Raw genomic sequence first — 23,441 nt, forward strand, 5'->3', positions numbered from 1 at the left:
AGAAATAAAACTTCGGAAACTCGCGCTTTCATTTATAAACGAAGGTGCATATGCCGAAACGATGATGGTAGAGAGGTGTGCGTAGTATTTTAATGCGTATTATGATCTCGCGACTCTTATTTGCAGCATTCAAAGGTGTACTCAAAACGCAGCCCTCGAAAACCCCAATCGTCTCACAACAAAATGAAGCATATTAAAGAATAAAACGCCAGGTCTGCACGAAACGTGCAGCACAGTCACAGCAAAAGCGGAAAGATCGACCCTTTAGAGTCCTTTGCTAGGCACTCTTTCAGTAACTAGTACAAGCACGCTTTCAGGGTAACCTCTACGTCATCAGACGTAATTTTTCTGCACTATGGGAACCATTCACATGCCCACATTCGTCATTCTTTGGAGAAGCGTGGTACCCATTGCACGTTTTCAAAGAGTTTCGCGCATTTCTTCAATCCTGTGGCTGAAGATGACAAATAATTATACCTCAAGCTGTTGTAATGAGTTGGAGCATTCAATGACCCCCTAGTGTGTGACGCCTGGTTGGTGTTCCTATACCATTTTAAAACACTTATTACTCATATTAACGTGACTCCTTAGCAGACATCAAGCCTGCCTAAGACCTGTTTGCTACGTAGTATCCTGCACCAGCGTAGCTCCGTGGTAGAATACTAGGCTGGCAGGCAGGAATCCGGGTTGAAATAACATTGAGTTTTTGGTGATGTTAAGTACTTAGATTTTTTGCTATTTTTCGCAATAGTGGTTATGCACACCGGCAGCAGCAGCGGGCAACTATGGTGCCGCACGCGACACTTGTTGTGACCTCACAACAGCTTTCACTGTAAAACGCGATCTACAAACAAGAAAAAATCACTTAAATTCGAAGCCTGAATAAATTTTAGTTTCTAGGTGGTCTGCTAACGCCTAACAATGCAATCTGCAACATCATAAATCATTCTATATATAGCAGATCGCTTACAGTGATACTGAAATGAAATTGTTAGACACACAATGTTTACATTTCTGCAACCCGCAGTAGACTCAAATACCCTAACTGTGAAGCGCTCTGTTATGTAACACCTGTTGGCACGTCTGTGCAGCCAATAACACATTTCGTATTACCACTCAATTTTTGCTTTGTTCTCAGTTGAATAAATCATCTGCTTTACGTGATGTAATGCTTATGTTGGGAATAGATTCGCTTGTTTTATCATTTTATTTCACATATTTATTTTGTACATCATGTTTTTGCTCTGCTTGCTATACCAATTGATCAGAGTGACGTTATACACTCGTTCAATTTGTGAGCCTTACTTTATTTATTTCTTCTCGAGTACTCAACCAGCTGTTTTCTTACACATGAGCGCGTTGTTTTTTAATGAAGACAGTTTCACAAAAGTAAAATCGGTGTAATTTTATAGCATTCTGACGCAAATCTAAGTGTATTTTATGTTCCCAACATTTTAAACCAGAACGGTTTTGGAAGCATAGTTCATAAGCAGAAGTGTCTTGGATTTCGAACTCGTCTGCATTAATGTGAGGGCGATGGATTTTTAAACAATCAACGCGTTCAGATGAAGTATTGAAGAAAACAAGCAGTATTTACTTCAACATTAAATTACAGGCAGGGACAGCTACGTTGCTATAGAATCTTTTTTCCTAGAAATGTGCACATAAAATAAATATAGTGCATATAAAACTCAAAACTCGCTCAACAAAAAAAAGTCTGCTGATTAGCGCCCCGCAGATCTAGCAAAATATTAAAATGTGACAATATTACTATTGATGATCATATTTTGATTAAAAGTAGGTTTTCACGTAAAATTGTTCTCAATGATAGGAATTTCGGCTAATTAGTTAAAAATGGATCTAGACAGTTTCTGATATTGATAATTCTGTGGTCACACGTCTGGTCAAAAAGAAGTATTGAATTATGAACTAGGACAACGACAAAGAGAGAGGAAAAGGCATTGACGTTTCAGCACTCTGAACAAGACCCTTGTTTACAATAAATATTAAACAAGGTTCCCATTTGGTGTGCGTGACCCCTAATTTTTTTATTGGCTTGGTGTCGTATTCTCTAATTTTTATTCAAAAAGTTTCTTAGCGAAAACAAAACATAACCCATGCATGTCCCATAATAGTGGAAGCAATGGACATTCAACTAATCAAATGCAATAGAAAAGGGTATGCTGTTGTTAGAAAATCAAAAGCCGATGCTTGTATCAATAACATACAGTCACCGTTTGAAAAAGGGCCCAAGCAGGTTCAAGAAACCTGGGTTTATTGCTAAAACTGGGACTGTTTCACCGCGCAATGTTCTTTCAGAAAGGTATTAAGTGTCCGTGAGAAAGGTACGAGACGCTATCCTGTGGCGACACCCGTTACCGCATTGAGCTTGACGTCACAAGAGTCTGTCAAAGGGCAAGCATGGTGCCTTGAAGTCTTGAGGTCAAGCTGATAGTTCGTACAAAGGCGATAACTTTGCTTACTAAGTTGTTGAAAGACTGCACCTATGCGTGCGTCTCTGTTGAATACGTGTGCAGCCCAGTTACCCTTTGTGTTAATACGCACCAACTTGCCCAGCAACAACTCATTCTAAACTCATTGTACACATTACCAATAGCAGACACATGGCAAAGCAACTACGCCTACTATACACCGTATTCCATGACTACCACTACATGGTGAAGTAAAAATTGAAGCTGCGCGTCCTCGGCGTTCAGTTTTAGCAGCGAACGCCGAAGATAGGGAGATTGAACCATATATGATCAAAGTAGAAGCCATCAACACAAATGTCCACTTGCATTGATTGCTTGACGAGGATAGATATACGGGGTTTAACGACCCAAAACCATTATATTATTAGGAAAGACACCGTAATAGAGGGCTCCACATATTGTACCACCTGAAGTTCCTTACAGTACACCTAAATCTGAGCACACAGGCCTACAGCATTTTCGCTTATATCAGAAATGCAGCTGCCGCAACCGGGATTCGATCACGGGACATGCGGGTCAGCAGCCGAGTACCTTATCCACTAGACCACCGCGGTGGGGAAGATGTCTACTAGCAGTTTCCGCTTTTGCGATGTCACAAGTAAAAAGTTGTCCGGACACAACATTTGCGTTCAGGCGATGGTAGACATGTGGCACTTCATCTTTTGATTGTCGCGGTATTTTACAAGTCTGTTCAGATTTCGCAAACAGGCAGATTCCAAAGTCTGATGAACTGAAAAGCTCAATAGTCAGTATGTTATTTCCCAGGCAGTATGCATGGTTCATTTGAATCTCGCAAATGGACCTCACCTTATTAGGCTACGAGGAAATATTACAAAGGAGAACGTCATTTAGGATCAATGCAATCATGATTACAAAGCGAACCTCGGTACGAAAAAGAAGCAAGAACGCAGCAAAACACGACAAGGCTCTCATAATCTACTTTCGGTTTTTCGAAGTGACGCCCATGTAGTCTCGTAGGCCCGGTCCCCCGTTTTGCTTAGGATACTAAAATACATGGCGTTTGAAGTGATGTGTCAAAATTTTTTAAATCAGGCAAATCTAATAACAGTTGATTGCTCTCCTTACAAGTGCCTTTTAATTAGACACTTGCCTTTTAGGATGACTGAAGCGATCATTTGTAACAGTAATTAGAAAAGTTAACATAAAGGTTTTTTTAATTAGGTAAGCTGTGTAGGTGGGTTAAACAGGGTAATTTAAATTCTTCATGCGTGAAACCCCTAATCGCAGCCATGAGATGTAAAAATGGCAGCCTCAATTAATAATGTGAAATATTGAACTTCAGACAATCACGACCCTCACTCATTCAGGACGTAGCTGAACATTGAGCCAGTAACGCGCTTCCTCATTTCGGTTTCGGTTTTGCCGCACATTTTGGAAAAACTTCACGACCTCGCAACTAATATTTGAAGCCTCTTTTTAAATATCCTAAAGCTGCATCAGGTTCTTAACAGGAAAACCTAAATATTTCATAAAGTTTTAAAGGTTGGCACCGCTGATTAAAACCTAAATACCGAAAACTTTTATTTACTGTCCCAAATGTTTTCTTCAGCCATCTTCGAAAGCCTTTAGCTACAAAAAAAGCAAGCAAGTAAACAGCGAGCAAATGCAGCGTTTTCTTGATTATTTTGAGAATTTTCGTCACACTTCTTGAAACACATTGTACAATTATGCAGTAAGCGTGAGCCCTTTTTGATCAATAGTGTTATTTTCTCGTCAGATGAAACACATGGTTATAGCACTCAGTTGGCTTTTGTTCATGTCAAGCTTGTCGACGCTACGGTTTTGTTTCTGCGGTGAGTAATTTTTGTTGAATATCTGATAATCGCGCTAGCATAAAATATCCAAAATACTGAAGCGTTTTTACTTGTCGCACATCAATATAATAACACATGATCAATACGAAAATTGACCACAGCTTTATGTGCACTTCAATCAGAGTTGGTGTTTGCAAAATAAAAGAGCACTAATTGGTTATAAAAGCCCCTTGAATGTGTTTATTAGTGTATCTGAACAGCATAGAAAGAGAATGCGATGGCTGATTTTGTAGAGAACTTGAATAGTCATCTGTTTTAGACGGCAGAATTACGGCGCCAGCATCTCGTCACAGCAGGTTTCGTGGTTTTTAATGTATTTTATATCGCTGTAGTGCGTGGAGAGGAACACATGAAGTGTATTTAAACAGTGGTATGCAATTTTATTGTCATCATTGGTGTCATATCACAAGTTTCTTCATACCAGCTTTACGTTGCTCAGGTTTTTCTACCCAACTCCATCCTCGAAGTAGTGGTACTTTGCCAAATAACATCAGCAAATCAGTTTTCTATTGATAATAATAATATGTGTAGTTGACATTAATCAAATCTTCATTACTTTATAATGCTACTTTCTACGCTAACAATCTTTCGAGAAATAGGAATTAAGTATATGTAAGCATGAAAAGTACACTGGCAAAGCATATTCATAAGAGATGATACTACACAAAATGTTTTTCAGAGTATTGACCTTGCTTTGGAAAAAAAACAGTTCAGCCCCCCCCCCCCATCCTCGCTATTGTAGTCTTTTGTTATCTGTCAAAGCGTCAGTTAAACTTTGAACTTTGCCTAGCTGTGCAGAGTGATGGGCACCAGAGAGACATTTCGTTGAATATTTTGTCTGTGTACCCAGACGTTCCCGTTTTGTTCATGCTCCAAGATACACGGACTATGCCTTCTGAATATCACAATATAGAGCACACATTAAAGCGAACTTGGTATTTAGCTTTAAGTCACATGCAGGTCACCGAAAAAAAACTGAAGAAGTTCAGGCTTACTACACATATTGCGACAAAAGTAGACGTATTAATGTGTCGCGTATTTGAAATACAGGAACAGGACTTTCGCAAAAATATTTCTTTAATAACCACAAAGACCACCATGGCCACGAGTTTAAACGAGGGCATAGGCATGTGTACACTACAGTATTATAATGAAGATTGAGAAACGCACAACTTCACGAACTGCTGAAAGTCACACAGAAGTTTGCATGCTGACAAAAGAAATGAAAAGATTTTTGAGACAAACATTTACTCTATGATACACCGAATGTACGGAAGGTATGGCATTGCTCTACACCTTCGCAGTGCGCTCAGTTCATATAAAAAAGAGTAGCTGCTCACTGTTTCGTCAACCAAAAAAAACGTCCCGTAATCGTAACTGTTCACTATTACACCTCAATTCATAAAGTTTTCTGCACTGACCGCTTGAAATATTTCACGTTATACTAGTTGTTAATACGTGTTAGTGGCAACTAATGTTTGGGATTTCAGTGATAAGGACTAATGCAGCCATACCAGCTCACACTTTGCTTCACTTAAGACGGAGTTCTTCAAATGCATTTCCTGCGCATAGCATATTCTACCTCAAGAATATCGTGTTTCATTTTACCGTGTAATTTACGGTTTTTGTAATTACTGCAGATATGAATTATCAGATTTACGTTCAAAATATTCCCTTTCACCGAATGCAATGTTAAAAAGCATGGTAATCAATTCATCAACCTTTTATAGTTTATGCCATGACGTTATTCGAAAACGATTACGAATCAACCAATTTATTTTCTTTACCGAAAGAAATGTTACTAGAGGAATGTCAGAATTTCGGCTGTATCCCACGTGAGGCCGAGTTTGTTTCTGTACTGCATTTACTTCGCACACCTATGATACCTTCCTTCCGATATTGTTTCAGGTCCAGCATTTAGCATCACATATGATTATTCCATCGTAGTTAGCCGAGTAAGAAAGGTGAGCGTTTAAAAATTGAAATTTTTTTCTCGTCAATTTCGAGAAAGCTGAGAGCAGGCTGATTTAATAGAAGGTTTCAACCGTTGTGAATTTGTCTGCTAAGTCTAGTTGATATTTGTGTTGTTGGTTGAATCCGTAGTAGTAATTAATTTGTGGTAGAACAGTCATGCCAGTGGTACAGCGTTTGCGCAATTCAATATATATATATATATATATATATATATATATATATATATATATATATATATATATATATATATATATATATATATATATATATATATATATTGAATACGAAAGTAAGAAATATATATTGAATACGAAAGTAAGAACAAAAATGGACTTTATACTGAGTGCACACCTGGCTATTGCGCAGAATGTGGAAGTATTTGGCAAGGTACGATGCAGTGACCATGGAATATTGCGGTCTCAAATTTGCCTAGAATTGAAAAAGTAACGACAGAAACTGATACGCAAGAAGTCATTCAATGAGCTAGCACTGAGAAGGAATATACAGGAATTCAGAGACTCATCTCAGAACAGAAATTCGGCTCCTATTGATGAAAACATCCTTAGCGTTGATGCAGTGAACGAGTATCATTAGGAGTCTGCAGTAGAAGTGGGTGGCACTGTAGTTAACAGGACACTGGCAAGCTGTCCCAGGAAACAAAGAATCTCATTAAAAAGCGGCAAAGCATGAACGCCTCAAGTACAACAGACAAAATAGAGTTGGTAGAGCTTTCGAAGTTGAATAATAAGCGTAATGTATCTGATGTAAGAAGGTATAACATGGAGAGAATAGATCATGCTCTGAAGAATGGAGGAAGCGTCAAAGCAGTGAAAAAAGGTTGGGATGTGAAAAAACCAGATGTGTGCACTAAGGTACAAGGAAGGCAAAGTAACTACCAATATGAACAGGATAGTACATCTAGTGAAGGAGTTTTACAGAAATCTGTACGGTAGCCAGTACAACCATGACCTTAATACAAGAACTAGCAGTAACCCAGATATCACACCACTAGTAATACTAGAAGTCAGAAAAGCCTTGGAGAGCATGCAAAGAGGCAAAGCTACTGGGGAGATTCAGGTAACATCAGATCTGCTGAGAGATAGAGAAGACGTTGTGTTAGAAAAACTAGCGACCACATTTATGAGGTGTTTCCTGACGGGAAAAGTACCAGAATCTTGGAAGATTGCTACCATCATCCTAATACATAAGAAAGAGGATGAGAAGGGTTTGAAGAATTCCAGGCTGATCAGCTTGCTCTCCGTGGTATACAAGCTATTTACAATGGCGATTGCTAACAGAATCAAAACAACGTTAGAATTCAATCAACCAAAGGAACAAGCAGGATTTTGAACAGACTACTCAACGATCGACCCCATTCATACTATCAATAAGGTGCAAGGGGGTTTATTAGCGGCGCCAGGTAATAGGCAGACAGCCGGTACAGAAACAAATGCTCGGGCAGTCCAGTGTCTACAGCTCGTGCTCCCGCTCGCGCTTCGCACTCAGCGATAGTCCCACTAGTCATTGCCTTGCGAATTCCCCACTACAATGCCCCGGCGACGAAGACGAGCCATCCTGGCGACTCAAGGTGATGAGAGAACAGGAGGGTCGTAACAGGGTTTGAGGCGACAGACGTGGACCGTCTCACGACCAAGGCGGCGCTGCTCCGTGGACGGCTTGAGTGGTTCAATCACATAGGTGACAGAAGAAGGGTGCTGTATGACGCGGTAAGGGCCCGTATACTTCGGTGCAGACTTGGGAGTCAGTCCAGGAGAGTGGAAAGGCAGTCGGAGCCACACGAGAGAACCGACGGGGAAGGTATTCTGAACAATTATTGAAGCGTCTAGCAATCGTGTTCCCCGTAGCAATGAATGACTTTCCGGAAGCCAGCGTAAATTAGTGCTGCTGAACGTAAATGCTCGCAGTTTGGTGAATAAGACTGTAGATTTTAATTGGCTCATCCAAACTTACACCCCATCACTAATTTGTGTTACTGAGACATGGTTAAATAATACTATTTCTGAGACTGAATTCCTACCCCCGGGTTTCTCGGTGCTACGTAAAGACAGAGAGGACAGCCGCGGTGGCGGTGTCGCCATCTTCTTAAAGAATAGTTTGAAGTTGTATCCATTACCCGACCTTCCCGAGTCAGAATCTTTATGGTGCAAAATCAGCGTTGGGGCGAAAATAACCATATTAGGCGTAATATACCGGCCTCCTGGTACTGACCACGTTGTTTTTCCTGCTATTAGTGATTATATATTGAAAAACAGGCTTCACAAATTTAAACTGATTTTATGTGGTGATTTTAATGTACCGCATGTTGACTGGAATTTACTCTTACCCACTGGTCGCGATAGGGCACTAAGTGAAGCTTTAGTTGACCTTGTTGTGTCGTTTGATCTTACCCAAGTAGTCGATGTTCCTACGCGGGAAAATGCAATTTTAGACCTTGTATTCTTGAATGAGGCTGTACAGCAGAATGGATTTGAATGTGAAGCAGTGAATGGGGTATCTGACCACAAGGCAGTCCTTCTTAGCTTGAATGTTGCCTGTGAACCCAAACTTCCGACGTACAAAACGGTTCTGGATTATACCCACGCGGACGACAATTCAATTCTTGCAGTTCTAGCAGCGTCTTTTGATGATTTCTTGTTCAATAGCAACCAATGTCATGTGGACTTGTTAGTTGATCAGCTTTATATGATTGTTGAACACTGCATACACACATATGTCCCACAGAAGTGCCTAAAACGAAACCCTCGGCATCCTTGGCTAAACAGAAAAATTATTCAGCTTACTGGCGAATAAAGCGACTTCGAAGGCATCGTAACACTCTCCTAAATAACCAGCACTTATTGAACTCTCTGAAAACAGAGCTAAGAGAAAAAATGCATGCTGCCCGCAAATTCTACTATGAAAGTTCGTTAACAACCTTTATGAAAAACGACCCGTCTAAATTCTGGAAAACTCTTGATCCTGCAGGCCCGACATCTTCTTTACTTATTGTGAACGAGCAGCCCTCTTCGGATTCTTTAGCTATCTCGGAAGCGTTCAATGGTTATTTCAAATCAGTGTTTAGTACAGATGATGGCACCAGTCCCGCTTTCGGTCTTGACAGTACATTGCCTGCCTTCCCAGAACTACAGATTAGTTACGCTGGAGTTGTCAATCTCCTACTGAACATCGACACAAATAAGAGTGCCGGCGCTGATAACACCCCTAACACATTTTTAAAACGTTACGCTGAATGGAATGCCAGGTATTTAACAGTCATTTTTCAGAGATCCCTTGAAACAGGAATTGTACCGCAGATTTGGAAAAATGCAAAAGTTGTTCCGGTGTTCAAATCTGGCGTCAAATAAGTAATTCCAAACTATCGACCTATTTCATTATTCTGCACCTGCTGTAAAATTCTTGAACACATTATTCACAAACATGTAGTCACATATTTACCTGAAAACAACCTCCTCTCCCAAAATCAACATGGCTTTCGTGCAGGATTTTCAACAGTCACGCAGTTGCTGGGGTTTACGCATGACATCGCTTCGACTCTAAATGATCGCGGTCAAGTGGACGCCATTTTTATTGACTTCTCGAAAGCGTTTGACACTGTTTGCCACAATAAATTCCTCCTCAAATTAAAAGCCTTTCTGCGCGGCATTCACGGCATTCGCTTGTTATCTTGGCTTTCAGATTACCTAAATTTAAGGCAGCAGTTTGTCACGTTTAACAATTCGCATTCGTCATCCCTCCCTGTTACATCAGGTGTGCCGCAGGGCTCGGTCCTTGGGCCTCTTCTTTTCCTAATTTATCTCAACGATGTTGTCGAAATAACCAAAAAATAGAAAGGTCAAACTTCATCTATACGCCGACGACTGTGTCCTCTATGCTTGTATTAGTACCTCCCGTGACCAAATACACTTAAATAATGTTTTTTCTTCTTTCCGTACCTGGAGCTCAACGTGGCAAATGGCACTAAACCTTAACAAAACGGTAAGCATGACATTCACAAACAAGAAGGAACCCCTACGTTTTTCCTATGGCCAGAACATGAAGCATGTCAACGAATACAAGTATCTTGGCGTAACATTCTCACCGAACTTAAAATGGCATAAACATATTGTCGCGCGTGAACAAGAGGGACTTCAGGTAAAGAATACCGCGTAGTCACAGAGGCGCAGGTCAGGGACACCACAACCAAAAAAAACAAAAGCCTCGGCGAGAGCGCGCTAGCCCAACAACTTCTTCCTCGTTTCTTCTCCTCGATGCGGGCTCGTGCTCGCCGCAGTTCATGGCCAGGTGGCATTATTCCCCCACTGAAAAAAAAAGCATCGCCCCGATGCTCGCGCGAATGGTAGTGGATAAGCGGAAGTAAAGCAGACATGCACACTGTGGGCACACTTAAGAAAAAAAAAACAACAACAAAAGAACAAGGCTGAGGTACGGTCCCACTAACGTACGAAGTACGGCTTGAGCCGTACAACGTGAACAATCTCTGGGTAGTGCTTTCGACGCTGGGGTGACATGGTTCCATATGGAACCACCTCATAATTCACGTCACTGATGCGACGCACTACTTTGTAGGGTCCAAAGTAGCGACTCAGGAGCTTTTCGGACAACCCTTGGCGGCGAACCGGAGTCCATACCCAAACTAGATCTCCTGGGTGGTATTCGACCTGTCGATGGCGAAGATTGTAGCGGCGTGCATCTGCAGTTTGTTGTTGCGTAATATGCAGGCGTGCCAACTGTCGAGCTTCTTCGGCAAACTGAGCAAGCTGCTCAGCGTCAGGTGTGAGCGACCCGTCGTAATCGTGTGGCAACATAGCGTCCAACATGGTCTGGACCTCACGCCCATAGACGAGACGGAACGGTGTGAATCGTGTCGTTTCTTCGATGGCAGTGTTGTAGGCGAATGTTACGTATGGAAGGACCTGATCCCACGTCTTGTGTTGAACGTCTACATACATGGACAACATATCGGCGATGGTCTTGTTAAGTCGTTCCGTCAGGCCGTTAGTCTGCGGATGATACGCCGTCGTCTTGCGATGGCTCGTGAAGCTTAGCTTGAATACATCGTCAATGAGCTGAGCCGTGAAAGCTGTTCCGCGATCAGTGATGACGCAAGACGGGGCGCCATGGCGAAGAACGATCTGTTCGACGAAAAACTGGGCAACATCGGAAGCTGTAGCTCGTTGCAGGGCTCTTGTCTCGGCGTATCTCGTTAGATAATCTGTCGCTACAACTATCCATTTGTTACCGGCAGATGACAGAGGAAACGGCCCCAGTAAATCCATGCCTATTTGATCGAACGGCGACCTTGGTGGTGTGATTGGTTGCAGCAGGCCTGCAGGCTTCAGTGGCGGAGATTTGCGGCGTTGACATTCACGGCAGCTTTTCACATATCTCTTGACGTACATAGCAAGTCTCGGCCAGTAGTACGCCTGTTGAACTCTGGCGAGAGTTCGTGAAGAACCTAGATGCCCGGATGTGGGTTCGTCGTGGCAGGCCAGAAGAATGTCGTCTCGCATGTCAGATGGGACCACTAGCAAGTAGGCTTTTCCATTGCCGTTCGAGTTTGATTTATACAAGACACCGTTCCGCAGGCAGAACGAAGAGAGATTGCGAGAGATGTGCCGAGGTACGGGTGTGTTGCGTCCTTCTAGTTGGTCAATGATTGCGCGAATCTCGACGTCATCGTGTTGTCGTGCGATCAAGTCTGTTGCAGTGAGGACTCCGAGAAAGCCGCAGTCATCGTCATTGTCGGGATCACAAACTCCGGTAGGTGCACGTGACAAGGAATCAGCATCTTCGTGCTTGCGGCCTGATTTATAGACAATGGTAAGGTCAAACTCTTGCAAACGAAGGCTCCATCGTGCCAGACGCCCAGACGGGTCTCGTAAATTGGCTAACCAGCACAATGAGTGATGATCAGTAACTACTTTAAAGTGACGACCGTAGAGGTAAGGCCTGAATTTCATAGTGGCCCACACTACTGCTAGGCACTCTTTCTCCGAGGTGGAATAGTTCATCTCGGCGCGAGACAGGGCACGGCTGGCGTAAGCTATCACGCGCTCGGTGCCTTCTTGATGTTGGACAAGCACGGCGCCGAGACCTACATTGCTCGCGTCGGTATGAACTTCCGTGGCAGCATCCTCGTCGAAGTGAGCAAGAACTGGTGGTGCCTGCATACGCTCACGTAGATCGATAAAAGCCGCGTTCTGTTCTTCATTCCAAACGAATGGTACGTCGTCACGTGTGAGACGAGTCAGAGGCTCGGCAATTCTAGAAAAATTGGCGATGAAGCGACGATAGTAGGCGCACAGACCGAGGAAGCGGCGTACTGCTTTCTTGTCACGGGGAACGGGAAAGGAGGCTACGGCGGTTGTCTTGTCGGGGTCAGGTCGAACACCGTCTGCGCTCACAACATGCCCCAGAAATTTAAGTTCTTTATAGCCAAAGTGGCATTTTTCTGGCTTCAGCGTGAGGTTCGCAGAGTGGAGTGCTTCCAGAACAGCCTGCAGACGTTTCAAGTGTTCCTCGAAAGTGACCGAAAATACGACGACATCATCGAGATAAACTAAGCAGGTGTTCCACTTCAGACCGGTAAGAACAGTGTCCATCATTCTTTGGAATGTCGCTGGTGCAGAACACAGGCCGAAGGGAAGCACCTTGAATTCATACAGGCCGTCCGGTGTAACAAAAGCAGTTTTTTCTCGGTCTCTTTCATCAACCTCAATCTGCCAGTATCCGCTTTTCAAGTCTATGGATGAAAAATACCTTGCTCGCCGTAGTCTGTCTAGTGAATCATCGATGCGTGGCAGAGGATATACGTCTTTTTTTGTCACGTCGTTCAGCTTTCTGTAGTCCACGCAGAAACGCAACGTTCCGTCCTTTTTCTTTACAAGAACGACTGGCGATGACCATGGACTATTGGACGGCTGTATAACATCATCCTGAAGCATCTCTTCGACTTGAGCATTGATCGCGTCACGTTCTTTGGCAGAAACTCGGTAGGGTTGTTGCTTTATGGGCGAGACATCGGTGTGTATAATAATCCGGTGTTTCATAAGGGGCGTTTGACGCACCTTTGAGGATGAAGCGAAACACTCTTGAAATTCAAGCAACAGCTCCTGCAGCGCTGTGCGTTCTTTCTGCGTGAGGCTCGAATTGATGTCCACCTTTTCAAGAGCCTTAGAAACGCCGGTCGATGTCGATTGTAGCCCACTATTTATTGATGCGGCAGAAAAACATTCAGCAACGTCTTCGATGGGGTAGGCGAAAGCGATAGCGGTGCGTCGAAACAGGTGCCGCTGCTCATTACTAAAATTTGTCACAAGCAGCGTGGCACGTCTGTCGTGAAGCGTAATGAGGCTGCGGGCTGCGCAGACACCTATGCTAAACAAAAGTGTCAAGTTGCCTTCGGCGACTGCCTCACCGTCACGTATCTCGTCACACACGACTTCAACCAGGATGCTTGAACGTGGAGGCAACGTGATTATGTCGGCCGAAACACGAAGCGAACTGAGATGGCTGTCATCAGGCTTTTCTGCTTTGTCTGTAGAGAACGTCACTGTGCGCTGTCGGAGGTCAATGATAGCGCCGTATTCACGTAAAAAGTCGACGCCTAGGATGAGGTCTCGGGAGCATTCAGGAAGTATAAGGCAGCTGCAGAGAAATGTGCGTTTGCGAATGCCGACTCTAATCGTGCAGATACCGAGAGGGGTGACGACGTGCCCGCCGGCTGTACGGATTCGTGTCCCGTACCACGGCGTACCCACTTTCTTGAGATGCGTCGCCAGTTTTCTGCTCATGATGGAGTAGTCGGCCCCTGTGTCTAATAAAGCTGTAATATCGTGGCGGCCGTCGAGCACTACAGGTATATCTAGGGAAAGTCGGCTTTCTGATTCGGGAGCTGTCGTCGTTGAACCACTGCTGGTACGTACTCGCATGGATTGGGGCCCTTGTTCGTGTCGTTTATCAGCGGCCCCGCCCCCGAAGGTCGCTGTCGTTAGTTTTCCCGCCTAGGGCTGAGCGGCCGTGCTGGCGCCGCCCCTGGGTAGTTCGGGACACTTGACGAAGACCTTCTTGGAGATGGTGATCGTGACTGGCGCCGCGGGAGCAGTGGCATGCGCTGCTCGGACAGGTACTCCTCAATCGCTCTGGGTCTTTCGCCAAATCTTGGCCTGGGTGAGTCGACGGCGAAACCCTGAAGTCCGAGGCGACGGTACTGGCATTCGCGGTACACGTGTCCGGCTTCGCCACAGTGGTAGCACAGCGGCCGCCTGTCCGGTGTGCGCCATACGTCCGATTTCCGCGGGAGGAGCTGCCGATTCTCGAAATGCTGGACTGGTTGAACTGCTGGGAGTGGATCGCGATGTGCAGGGTGTACGAAACGGCGTGGAGGAGCGTAACGACTCGCAGCTTCGGCGTACGATGCAGGAGCGACGTAACAGCTCACAGCCTCGGCATAAGATGCACGGTGAGGCTCGATCGGTACAGGCGGGGAAGCATCGTTGGACAGCGGGACTTGCAAAGCCTGCTGTACTTCACTCCTGATGAGGCTGGAGATGGATCCCGCAGCAGGTGGAGGCGGCCCGTGAATCTTCTGCAGCTCGTCGCGTACCACCGATCTGATGAGGTCGCAGAGAGCTTCGAGATTGACGTTACTCCCCGCAACTCCAATCTGGTCCACCGGCGAGGCAACATTCACGTGGCGGTCGTACACAGCTGATCGCTGCTGCAGCATGTTTTCCATTGTCGTTGCTTCAGTTAAAAACTCTGCCACAGTATTCGGGGGACTTCGCACGAGACCAGCGAAGAGTTGCTCCTTAACTCCTCGCATTAGGTGGCGCAACTTCTTGTCTTCTCCCATACCTGGGTCAGCGCGACGGAAAAGGCTCGTCATGTCCTCCACGTACGCCATCACGCTCTCGTTCGGCATTTGGATGCGTGATTGGATGGCCCGTTCCGCTCGTTCACGGCGATGGGGGTCAGCGTAACTTGCCAGCAGCTGACGGCAAAACATCGTCCACGACGAGAAGGGTTCGCGGTTCTCGTACCAAGTACGAGCTCCGTCCTCAAGGCTGAAATATACATTCCGCAGCTTGTTGGCGTCGGTCCATTCGTTGAAAGCCGCAACGCGTTCAAAGTGAGCCAACCAGTCCACAACATCCTCCAACATGGAGCCACGGAACACCTTCGGCACTCGTGGCTTCTGCAGCGTGTAATTAGCCATCGGAATATTTTCCGTACCGCTCTGGGGTGGTGCAGTTGATGCCATCTCCGGTAGAGGTTCACGCTCGGGGGACAATCCTCGGATTCTCCGGCTGGCCCGGTGGACAGGTGTTGCGACTGCGGGTATAGGGCTCCCAGGAGGCGTTTGGATCATTGACTGGGAATACCCAGCGACTCCACCAGTTGTCGCGCGTGAACAAGAGGGACTTCAGGTAAAGAATACCGCGTAGTCACAGAGGCGCAGGTCAGGGACACCACAACCAAAAAAAACAAAAGCCTCGGCGAGAGCGCGCTAGCCCAACAACTTCTTCCTCGTTTCTTCTCCTCGATGCGGGCTCGTGCTCGCCGCAGTTCATGGCCAGGTGGCAATATAAACCTAATCTGCTCGAAAGCGCTCCGAAAATTGGGCTTCTTGAAGCGAACGTTAAAAGATGCAACTCACGAATGCAAACAAACAGCATACAAATCCCTGATACGGCCTGTTCTTGAATACGCCTTCGTTGTCTGGTCAGTTCACTGCGCATGCGACATAGCACACTTGGAAGGTGTTCAAAAAAAGCAATAAGATTCATATATCACCGTTATGATCACAATTTTTCGCCTTCGTCACACGCTGTACGTCTATCACTCAAATCACTTGAACACAGACGTACTTGCGAGCGTATCGGCACTTTACATAAAATCGTGAACAAGATAATCACCATTGACATGCCCTTTTCCTTTGCCAACTCCGTTGCAAACACTCGCAGGTCAAACCCCATTAACATCACACCCTTCATGCCATTTCTAGATTGTTTTAAGTTTTCATTTTTTCCTTTCACAGTGGAATTGTGGAATAATCTGGATGTTTCTCTCCGAAAGTTGCCTACCAATAGTTTTTTGAATGAACTACCAAACCATGTGTTTTGTTAGTTTAGTGTGTATTCACTGTTATGGACCCACTCCTGCAATGTCTCGAACTGAGAGACAGCAGTATTTGTAAATAAATAAATAAATAAAAACAAGATCATGGTCGTGGCGATCTTTTTGGAGGGCTTGGTTATCGGCTGTGAAGGACCGCGCAAGTTGACGACACTCTTTGGCATGTTCGGCCATTTCAGAAACTGGGCTGAACTCTTAGGCATCAGGATTGTATGGCAGAATTGTGTCGAGTGTGTTGCACTGGTCACGACCATATAAAATAAAAAAAGGAGAAAAGCCCGTTGCTGATTGAATCGCCGTATTGTAGGCGTACGTCACGAAAGGAAGAACAACGTCCCAGTTGGAGTGGTCGAAATCAATATACATAGCGAGCATGTCTCCGAGGGTTCTTTTGAAACGTTCCGTTAGGCCGTTGGTCTGAGGATGGTAGGCTGTTGATGTGCAATGTACCGTACGGTATGAATGTAGGAGCTGCTGCAGAACTTCGGACAAAAAAACGCGTCCTCTGTCACTCAGGAGCTCCCGTGGTGCACCATGACGAAGAACAAACCGGTGCAAGATGAAGGTTGCAACGTCACGAGCACCAGCCGAAGGTAGCGCTGCCGTTTCGGCGTACCTTGTCAGATTGTCGGCAGCCACAATCACCCATCGATTGCCACCAACAGAGCACGGTAGCGGGCCGTATAGGTCAATTCCAACATGGTCGAATGGGTATGCAGGACATGGCAAAAGCTGCAGTTGACCGGGTGAATGAGGAAATGTCTTGCGCTGCTGACACTGGGAACATGAGCGAATGTGTTTGCGTACAAACGTGTACATACCCCGCCAGTAGTAACGTTGGCGGATCCGCTCATACGTCTTTAGCGCACCGGCGTGTGCGTGTTGCGGTTCAGCATGAAAATATTTGCAGATATCAGATCGCATATGGCTGGGTATGACTAGCAGCCATTTACGACCCGTCACTTGATAGTTGCGACGGTATAACAGGCCATCCCGTATGGTGAAATGCGTTGCTTGGCGGCGAAGAGCAGGCGGGTAACAGGAAGTTGATGCGTCAGAAAACATATTCAATATCGAGGCGATCCAAGGGTCCTTCCGCTGTTCGGATGGCATGTCTGTGACGCTAACGGCAGAGAGGGGAAGGTCCAGGACTGATATATCCGTATCATCAGATTTCACAGGTGATCGTGAAAGCGCATCTGCGTCAGAGTGCTTTCGCCCCGATCGGTAGACGACGCGTATGTCAAATTCCTGGAGGCGTAGTGCCCAACGTCCGAGGCGGCCGTAAGGATCTTTCAGCGAAGCCAATCAACAGAGTGCGTGATGGTCAGTTACCACATCAAAAGTTTGGCCTTACAAATAGGGGCGAAACTTGTTTAACGCCCACACAATCGCGAGGCACTCTTTTTCCGTAACACAATAGTTGGCTTATGCCTTAGTGAGGGCGCGGCTGGCATAGGCGACCACATACTCCGTAAAACCTGGCTTGCGTTGCGCGAGTACTGCACCAAGGCCGACGCCACTTGCATCCGTGTGTACTTCGGTTGGCGCAGTAGGGTCATAATGGCGCAGTACGGGTGGTGAAATAAGGAGTTGGCGCATTGTTGCGAAGGATTCCTCACAGGCTGCTGTCCAATTTGAAAGATCTGCAGGGCCAGCAAGGAGTTTGGTGAGTGGAGCGATGATGGAGGCAAAGTTCCGGACAAAGCGACGAAAATAGGAGCACAGGCCCACAAAGCTCCGTAGTTCTTTAACAGTAGTTGGCTTAGGAAATTCGGCAACAGCACGAAGCTTGTCAGGGTCGGGAAGAATGCCGGCTTTCGAGACGACATGACCAAGTATGGTGAGTTGTTTAGCCCCGAAGTGACATTTCTTCAGGTTAAGCTGAAGCCTGGCGTTTGTAAGGCACTGTAGATTTTTACGCAGACGAGTGAGATGCGAAGTGAAATCGGGTGAAAAAACCACAACGTCATCAAGATAGCACAAGCAAATGTTCCATTTGAGACCACGTAAAATGCTGTCCATCATTCGCTCGAATGTGGCAGGCGCATTGCAGAGTCCGAATGGCATCACGGTAAATTCATAGAGGCCATCCGGTGTGACAAACGCCGTTTTTGGACGATCAGACTCAGCCATTGGGACCTGCCAATAACCCGAGCGAAGGTCAAGCGAGGAAAAGAATTCTGCACCTTGGAGACAATCAAGAGCGTCGTCTATGCGGGGAAGAGGGTAAACATCTTTCCTCGTAATGTTGTTTAGGCGCCTGTAGTCTACGCAGAACCGGACTGAACCATCCTTTTTTTTCGACGAGTACAACTGGGGAAGACCAAGGACTACAAGAAGGCTTGATGACTCCGTGCTGTAGCATGTCGTCTACTTGTTCTGCAATTACCCGACGCTCCACTGGTGACACACGATAAGGGCGCTGGCGCAAAGGAGTACTCTTTCCTGTGTCAATTGTGTGCACAACGGTGTTCGTTCTTCCTAGCACCGCTTGGGGAAAGTCAAACGAACGCTTGAATTCGTGCAGCAGGGTAACAAGCTGCTCTAGTTGAGCCGGGGCGAGATGGCTGTCAATAGAACGGTGAAATGCATCGGTAGACACGCTGTTCAAGGCAAAGTGAGAAACCAACGCGTTCAGCTCCATATTCGGCTTGGTGTCGAAGAAATCGGCAGGCACGATAGTAACTTCATCGATGAGCTGAATGTGGCCGAGCGTCTCGTTGCGGCGCAAACTGAGGGGGCACGAGTTGGGATTGGAAATAAATATTCCGGTAGTGTCTTGACAAAGCTCAAGAACGGCGAATGGCAACGATGTGTGGTGGCGGCTACCGAAGATGTCAGATGGCGTGAATAGTACGGTAGCGTCAGAAAGTGAAGCACAGCAGGCAGGGACAAACTGGGCGCTGAAAGGAGGAAGGTCTATGTCCGTCGCGACGACAAGGTTAGCCACACTAGATACGGCCGCATCAACAGAAGGCGCATCACCAAACGGTAACAGCTCCACTTCGGCCCGAGCGCAGTCCACGATGGCGTGATGACGTGATAAAAAATCCCATCCTAGGATGACATCGTGGGAACATGAAGCCAACACGTGAAATTCAATGGTGTACAACACGTCTCGAATCACAACTTTTGCTGTACATGACGAGACGGGCTCAATTTGTTGGGCGCTCGCAGTACGGGAGAAAGCATCGTCACTTCACGAAGAGAGCGGCAGAGTCTCTGACTAATCACAGATATCGCGGCATCGGTATCGACGAGTGCGAGTGTTCGTACACCTTCGACGATTACATCGATAAGATTGGCGGGAGACAGGCGAGGACTTAAACGATTAGACGATGACGCAGCTCGTGTCTCAGGAGCTGCGGCAGTTAGTTTTCCGTCTCAATGGAGGTGGGTCGTCGACGCATAGGCGACACGGAACGACGACATGGTGAAGGTGAAGGCGAGCGGGAAGTAGAACGTCTAGAAGTGAGTGTTCGGGCGCCGGAAGCAGTTTGCGCATCGCGTTCGTGAACTTCAGGTGGTACGTGAGGCGCGTGGTATGGAGGTCGAAACGAATAGTCAGGATATCTTGGTGCGTTAACTGTGAAGCGCCGACGACATAGACGTGCAACGTGACCTGGAATTCCGCAAAAGTAACATATAGGCTGGTTGTCAGCAGTGCGCCAAAGATTTCCGGTGTGTTGCTGTGTAACTGGAAACGGCGTGGTGGACGGTCGCACAGGTTGTGGCGTATACATTGGCAGACGAGATGGAGGAGGCATTGCCGCGACGGCCGCATAAGTCAGGGGCGCGGCAACAGGCGTTGGTTGAGAGGCAGGCGTAGGTAATGGCAACGCCTCGGAGACCTCCTCCTGAATAGCCTGTCTTATTGTCGGCGTTAGGCGGTTCGTTGGTGCTTCGGTGGTCGGCAGATACGAGAGACATGAAAGTTGTCATGTGACCTCTTCGCGTACATTTTCTTTTTTCTGCTCCAGCAGGGAGCTGTCACCACCAACGGCCAGGGCAGCGAGAGAGTCGTCTGCAGTCGTCGACCTCCGAACTGCTGCACGTTGTTTCCGAATCTCTTTCAAGCTCTGGCACAAGGTCACAAGTTAGGACACGGTACTTGGGCTCTTTTCCAGCAACATTTGATAGGCATCGTCGTCTATGCCTTTCAAGATATGCCTGATCTTGTCATGTTCGGTCATCTCAGGGTTGAAGCGCCGGCATAAATCGATTACATCTTCAATATAGCTAGTGAAGTTTTCGCCCTGCCTTTGTGCACGTCCGCGTAGGCGCTGCTCAGCACGCAGCTTGCGCACTGCGGGGCGATCGAACACAGCTGCGAGGGTGGTCTTGATACCGGCCTAAGTGATAAATTCAGTACGGTGGTTTGTGAACCACAGGCTGGTGACGTCTTTGAGATAAAATGGGACATACTCTAATTTCGAGGGGTCGTCCCACTTGTTGGTGGCGCTAACCTTCTCAAACAGCTACAACCAGTCCTCCACATCTTTGTCCTTGGTGCCGCTGAAGAAGGGCGGATCTCGTTGGCGCAGGGTGGTAGGCACGATGACCAACTGAGATTGGGCCGTGCTTTGCTGGGCGGTGCCTTGCTCGGTCGTCTGATCAGGCATTGCTGATGTAGTGGGCAGATTTCGGCTTCGAAGTTCCAGGTTTGCGTACCCAGCACACTTCCACCACTTTGCAAGGGGGTTTATTAGCGACGCCAGGTAATAGGCAGACAGCCGGTACAGAAACAAATGCTTGGGCAGTCCAGTGTCTACAGCTCATGCTCCCGCTCGCGCTTCGCACTCAGGGATGGTCCCACTAGTCATTGCCTTGCGAATTCCCCACTACAAAGGTAATAAAAAAATGCTTAGAATATAGCCAATCACTATACATAGCCTTCATATATTACGAGAAGGCGTTTGATTCAGTACAAATATCAGCAGTCATGCAGAAACTACGGAAATAGGTCGTCGACAGGAGCAGATATAAACATACTGGAAGAAATCTACAGGGGATGAGCTGCTACCATAGTGATTCATATATTAAGCAACCGAATACCAATCAAGAAGGGTGTAAGGCAAGAGAATACAATCTCCCCAATGCTTTTTACCACGTGCTTACAGGAGGTTTTCTGATGCTTAGAAAGGGAACAGTTTAGGCATAAAAGTTTATGAAGAGTACCATGATAACCTACGCTTCGCTATTGACATTGCATTGGTAACTCAGGAGAGGAATTTCAGCTCATGATTATGCAGTTAGAGAACGAGTGCAGAAAAGCAGGTCTTAAGATTAATCTGCACAAAACGAAAGTAACGTACAACGACGTCAGGAGAGAGCAGCGCTTCGAGATAGGTAATAGTGCACTTGAAGTTGTAAAAGACTATGACTACCTAGGGCAGGTAATAACCGCGGAGCCGAACCATGAGACTGAAGTAACTATAAGAATAAGAATGGGGTGGAGCACACTTGGTAAGCACTCTCATATCATGACAGGTAGACTGCCACTATCCCTCTATAGGAATATATATAACAGCTGCGTCTAGCCGGTACTTAGCTATGAAGCAGAAGCCTGGAGACTTACAAAGAGGGTACAGCTTAAATTGAGGACAATGCAGCGAGCAACGGAAAAGAAAATGGTAGGTGTAACTTTAAGAGACAAGAAGAGAGCAAAGTGGATAAGGGGACAAGCGGGGGTTAAGGATATCATAGTTGAAATAAAGAAGAGGAAATGGACATGAGCCGGGCATGTAATGCGTAGACAGGACAGCCGCTGGTCAATAAGGGTAACCAATGTGATTCCCAGAGGAGGCAAGTGGGAGAGGGGGAGACAGAAGGTTAGGAGTAAAAATGAGATTAAGAAGTTTGCGGGTATAAATTGGCAGCAGCTAGCACATGACCAAGTTGACTGGCGGCATATGAGAGAGCCCTTTGTCCTGCAATGGACGTAGTCAGGCTGATGATATATCATCATCATCATTATCAGCCTGACTACGTCCACTTCAGAACAAAGGCCTTTCCCATGTTCCGCAGTTAACCTGGTCCAGTGCTTGCTGCTGCCAACACACACACACACACACACACACACACACACACACACACACACACACACACACACACACACACACACACACACACACACACACACACATATATATATATATATATATATATATATATATATAATACAAACGGCCAGTTCCAATGTTTGCCCTATTGCAGGAGGGCAAACAAAATACACAGGATATACAAATACAACCGAATACACATTACTTACACTTGCAACTTAGAAGTGTGGCAGCTTGGGCTAGTTGGTATGGCATTACGATAGTTATAGCGCGAGAACAAAACGACGACACAGAGACAAGAAGGACACGAAAGACACGAGCGCTCGTGTCTTTCGTGTCCTTCTTGTCTCTGTGTCGTCGTTTTGTTCTCGCGCTATAACTATCGTAATTACACTTGCACTTACAAATCAGTTATGTCAAATCAGTTATGGCACTTGGTCAATTCGCGATTACCTCTAATCATGTAAAAAATTGTGAAGGCATATGTGCACGTGAGAAGTAGTTATTAAGGCTTTAGAATTCACAAAAAGTTATGTTGCCTAGAGGGCGCTGCAAACGCTTGGCAAGGAAGAAAAACTGTGTCACGTCAAATAATATATATAATACTACTGGTTTAAGTAGTTACTACGAATTATTTTTAACAAATCTCAAGGCAATAATCTTTCCTGATTCTGATAGTTTATTCAATTTGGTTTCGTTTTCTGTTTTTTGCTTTGGTGAGAAATTTCAATATACTGCGTATTTAGTGTTTTTCATAAAAATCACCTTCTTTGTTTGCATATTAATTGATTGAAACACTTCGGGAGCAAGTGAAGTGTAAATATTGCCAAATATTGTGAGAAATTTGGGGAAAAAACCACTTTTACTCACATTATTGGTTAATTTTCGCAATGTAGCGTTACACGTAAAATGATGTA

The 23,441-nt window shown here is 45.8% G+C and overlaps 1 protein-coding gene across 6 annotated transcripts in view; it reads left to right on the plus strand.

Moving 5' to 3' along the window:
- LOC119179130 (uncharacterized) overlaps window positions 1-23,441 on the plus strand; it is an 86,350-nt gene that overhangs the window by 44,320 nt on the left and 18,589 nt on the right. For 5 of the 6 annotated variants that reach the window (XM_075869508.1, XM_075869507.1, XM_075869511.1 and 2 more), the window contains exons 2-3: window positions 4,231-4,306; window positions 6,236-6,291. In XM_075869508.1, the coding sequence (XP_075725623.1) occupies window positions 4,231-4,306; window positions 6,236-6,291 (132 nt within the window). Of the gene's footprint in view, window positions 1-1,389; window positions 1,528-4,230; window positions 4,307-6,235; window positions 6,292-23,441 lie in introns of those variants that run through there. The other variant, XM_075869510.1, reaches the window with a different exon arrangement.

The sequence above is a fragment of the Rhipicephalus microplus genome, chromosome 7 (assembly GCF_043290135.1).
Source record: "Rhipicephalus microplus isolate Deutch F79 chromosome 7, USDA_Rmic, whole genome shotgun sequence".
Lineage (NCBI taxonomy): Eukaryota > Metazoa > Arthropoda > Arachnida > Ixodida > Ixodidae > Rhipicephalus > Rhipicephalus microplus.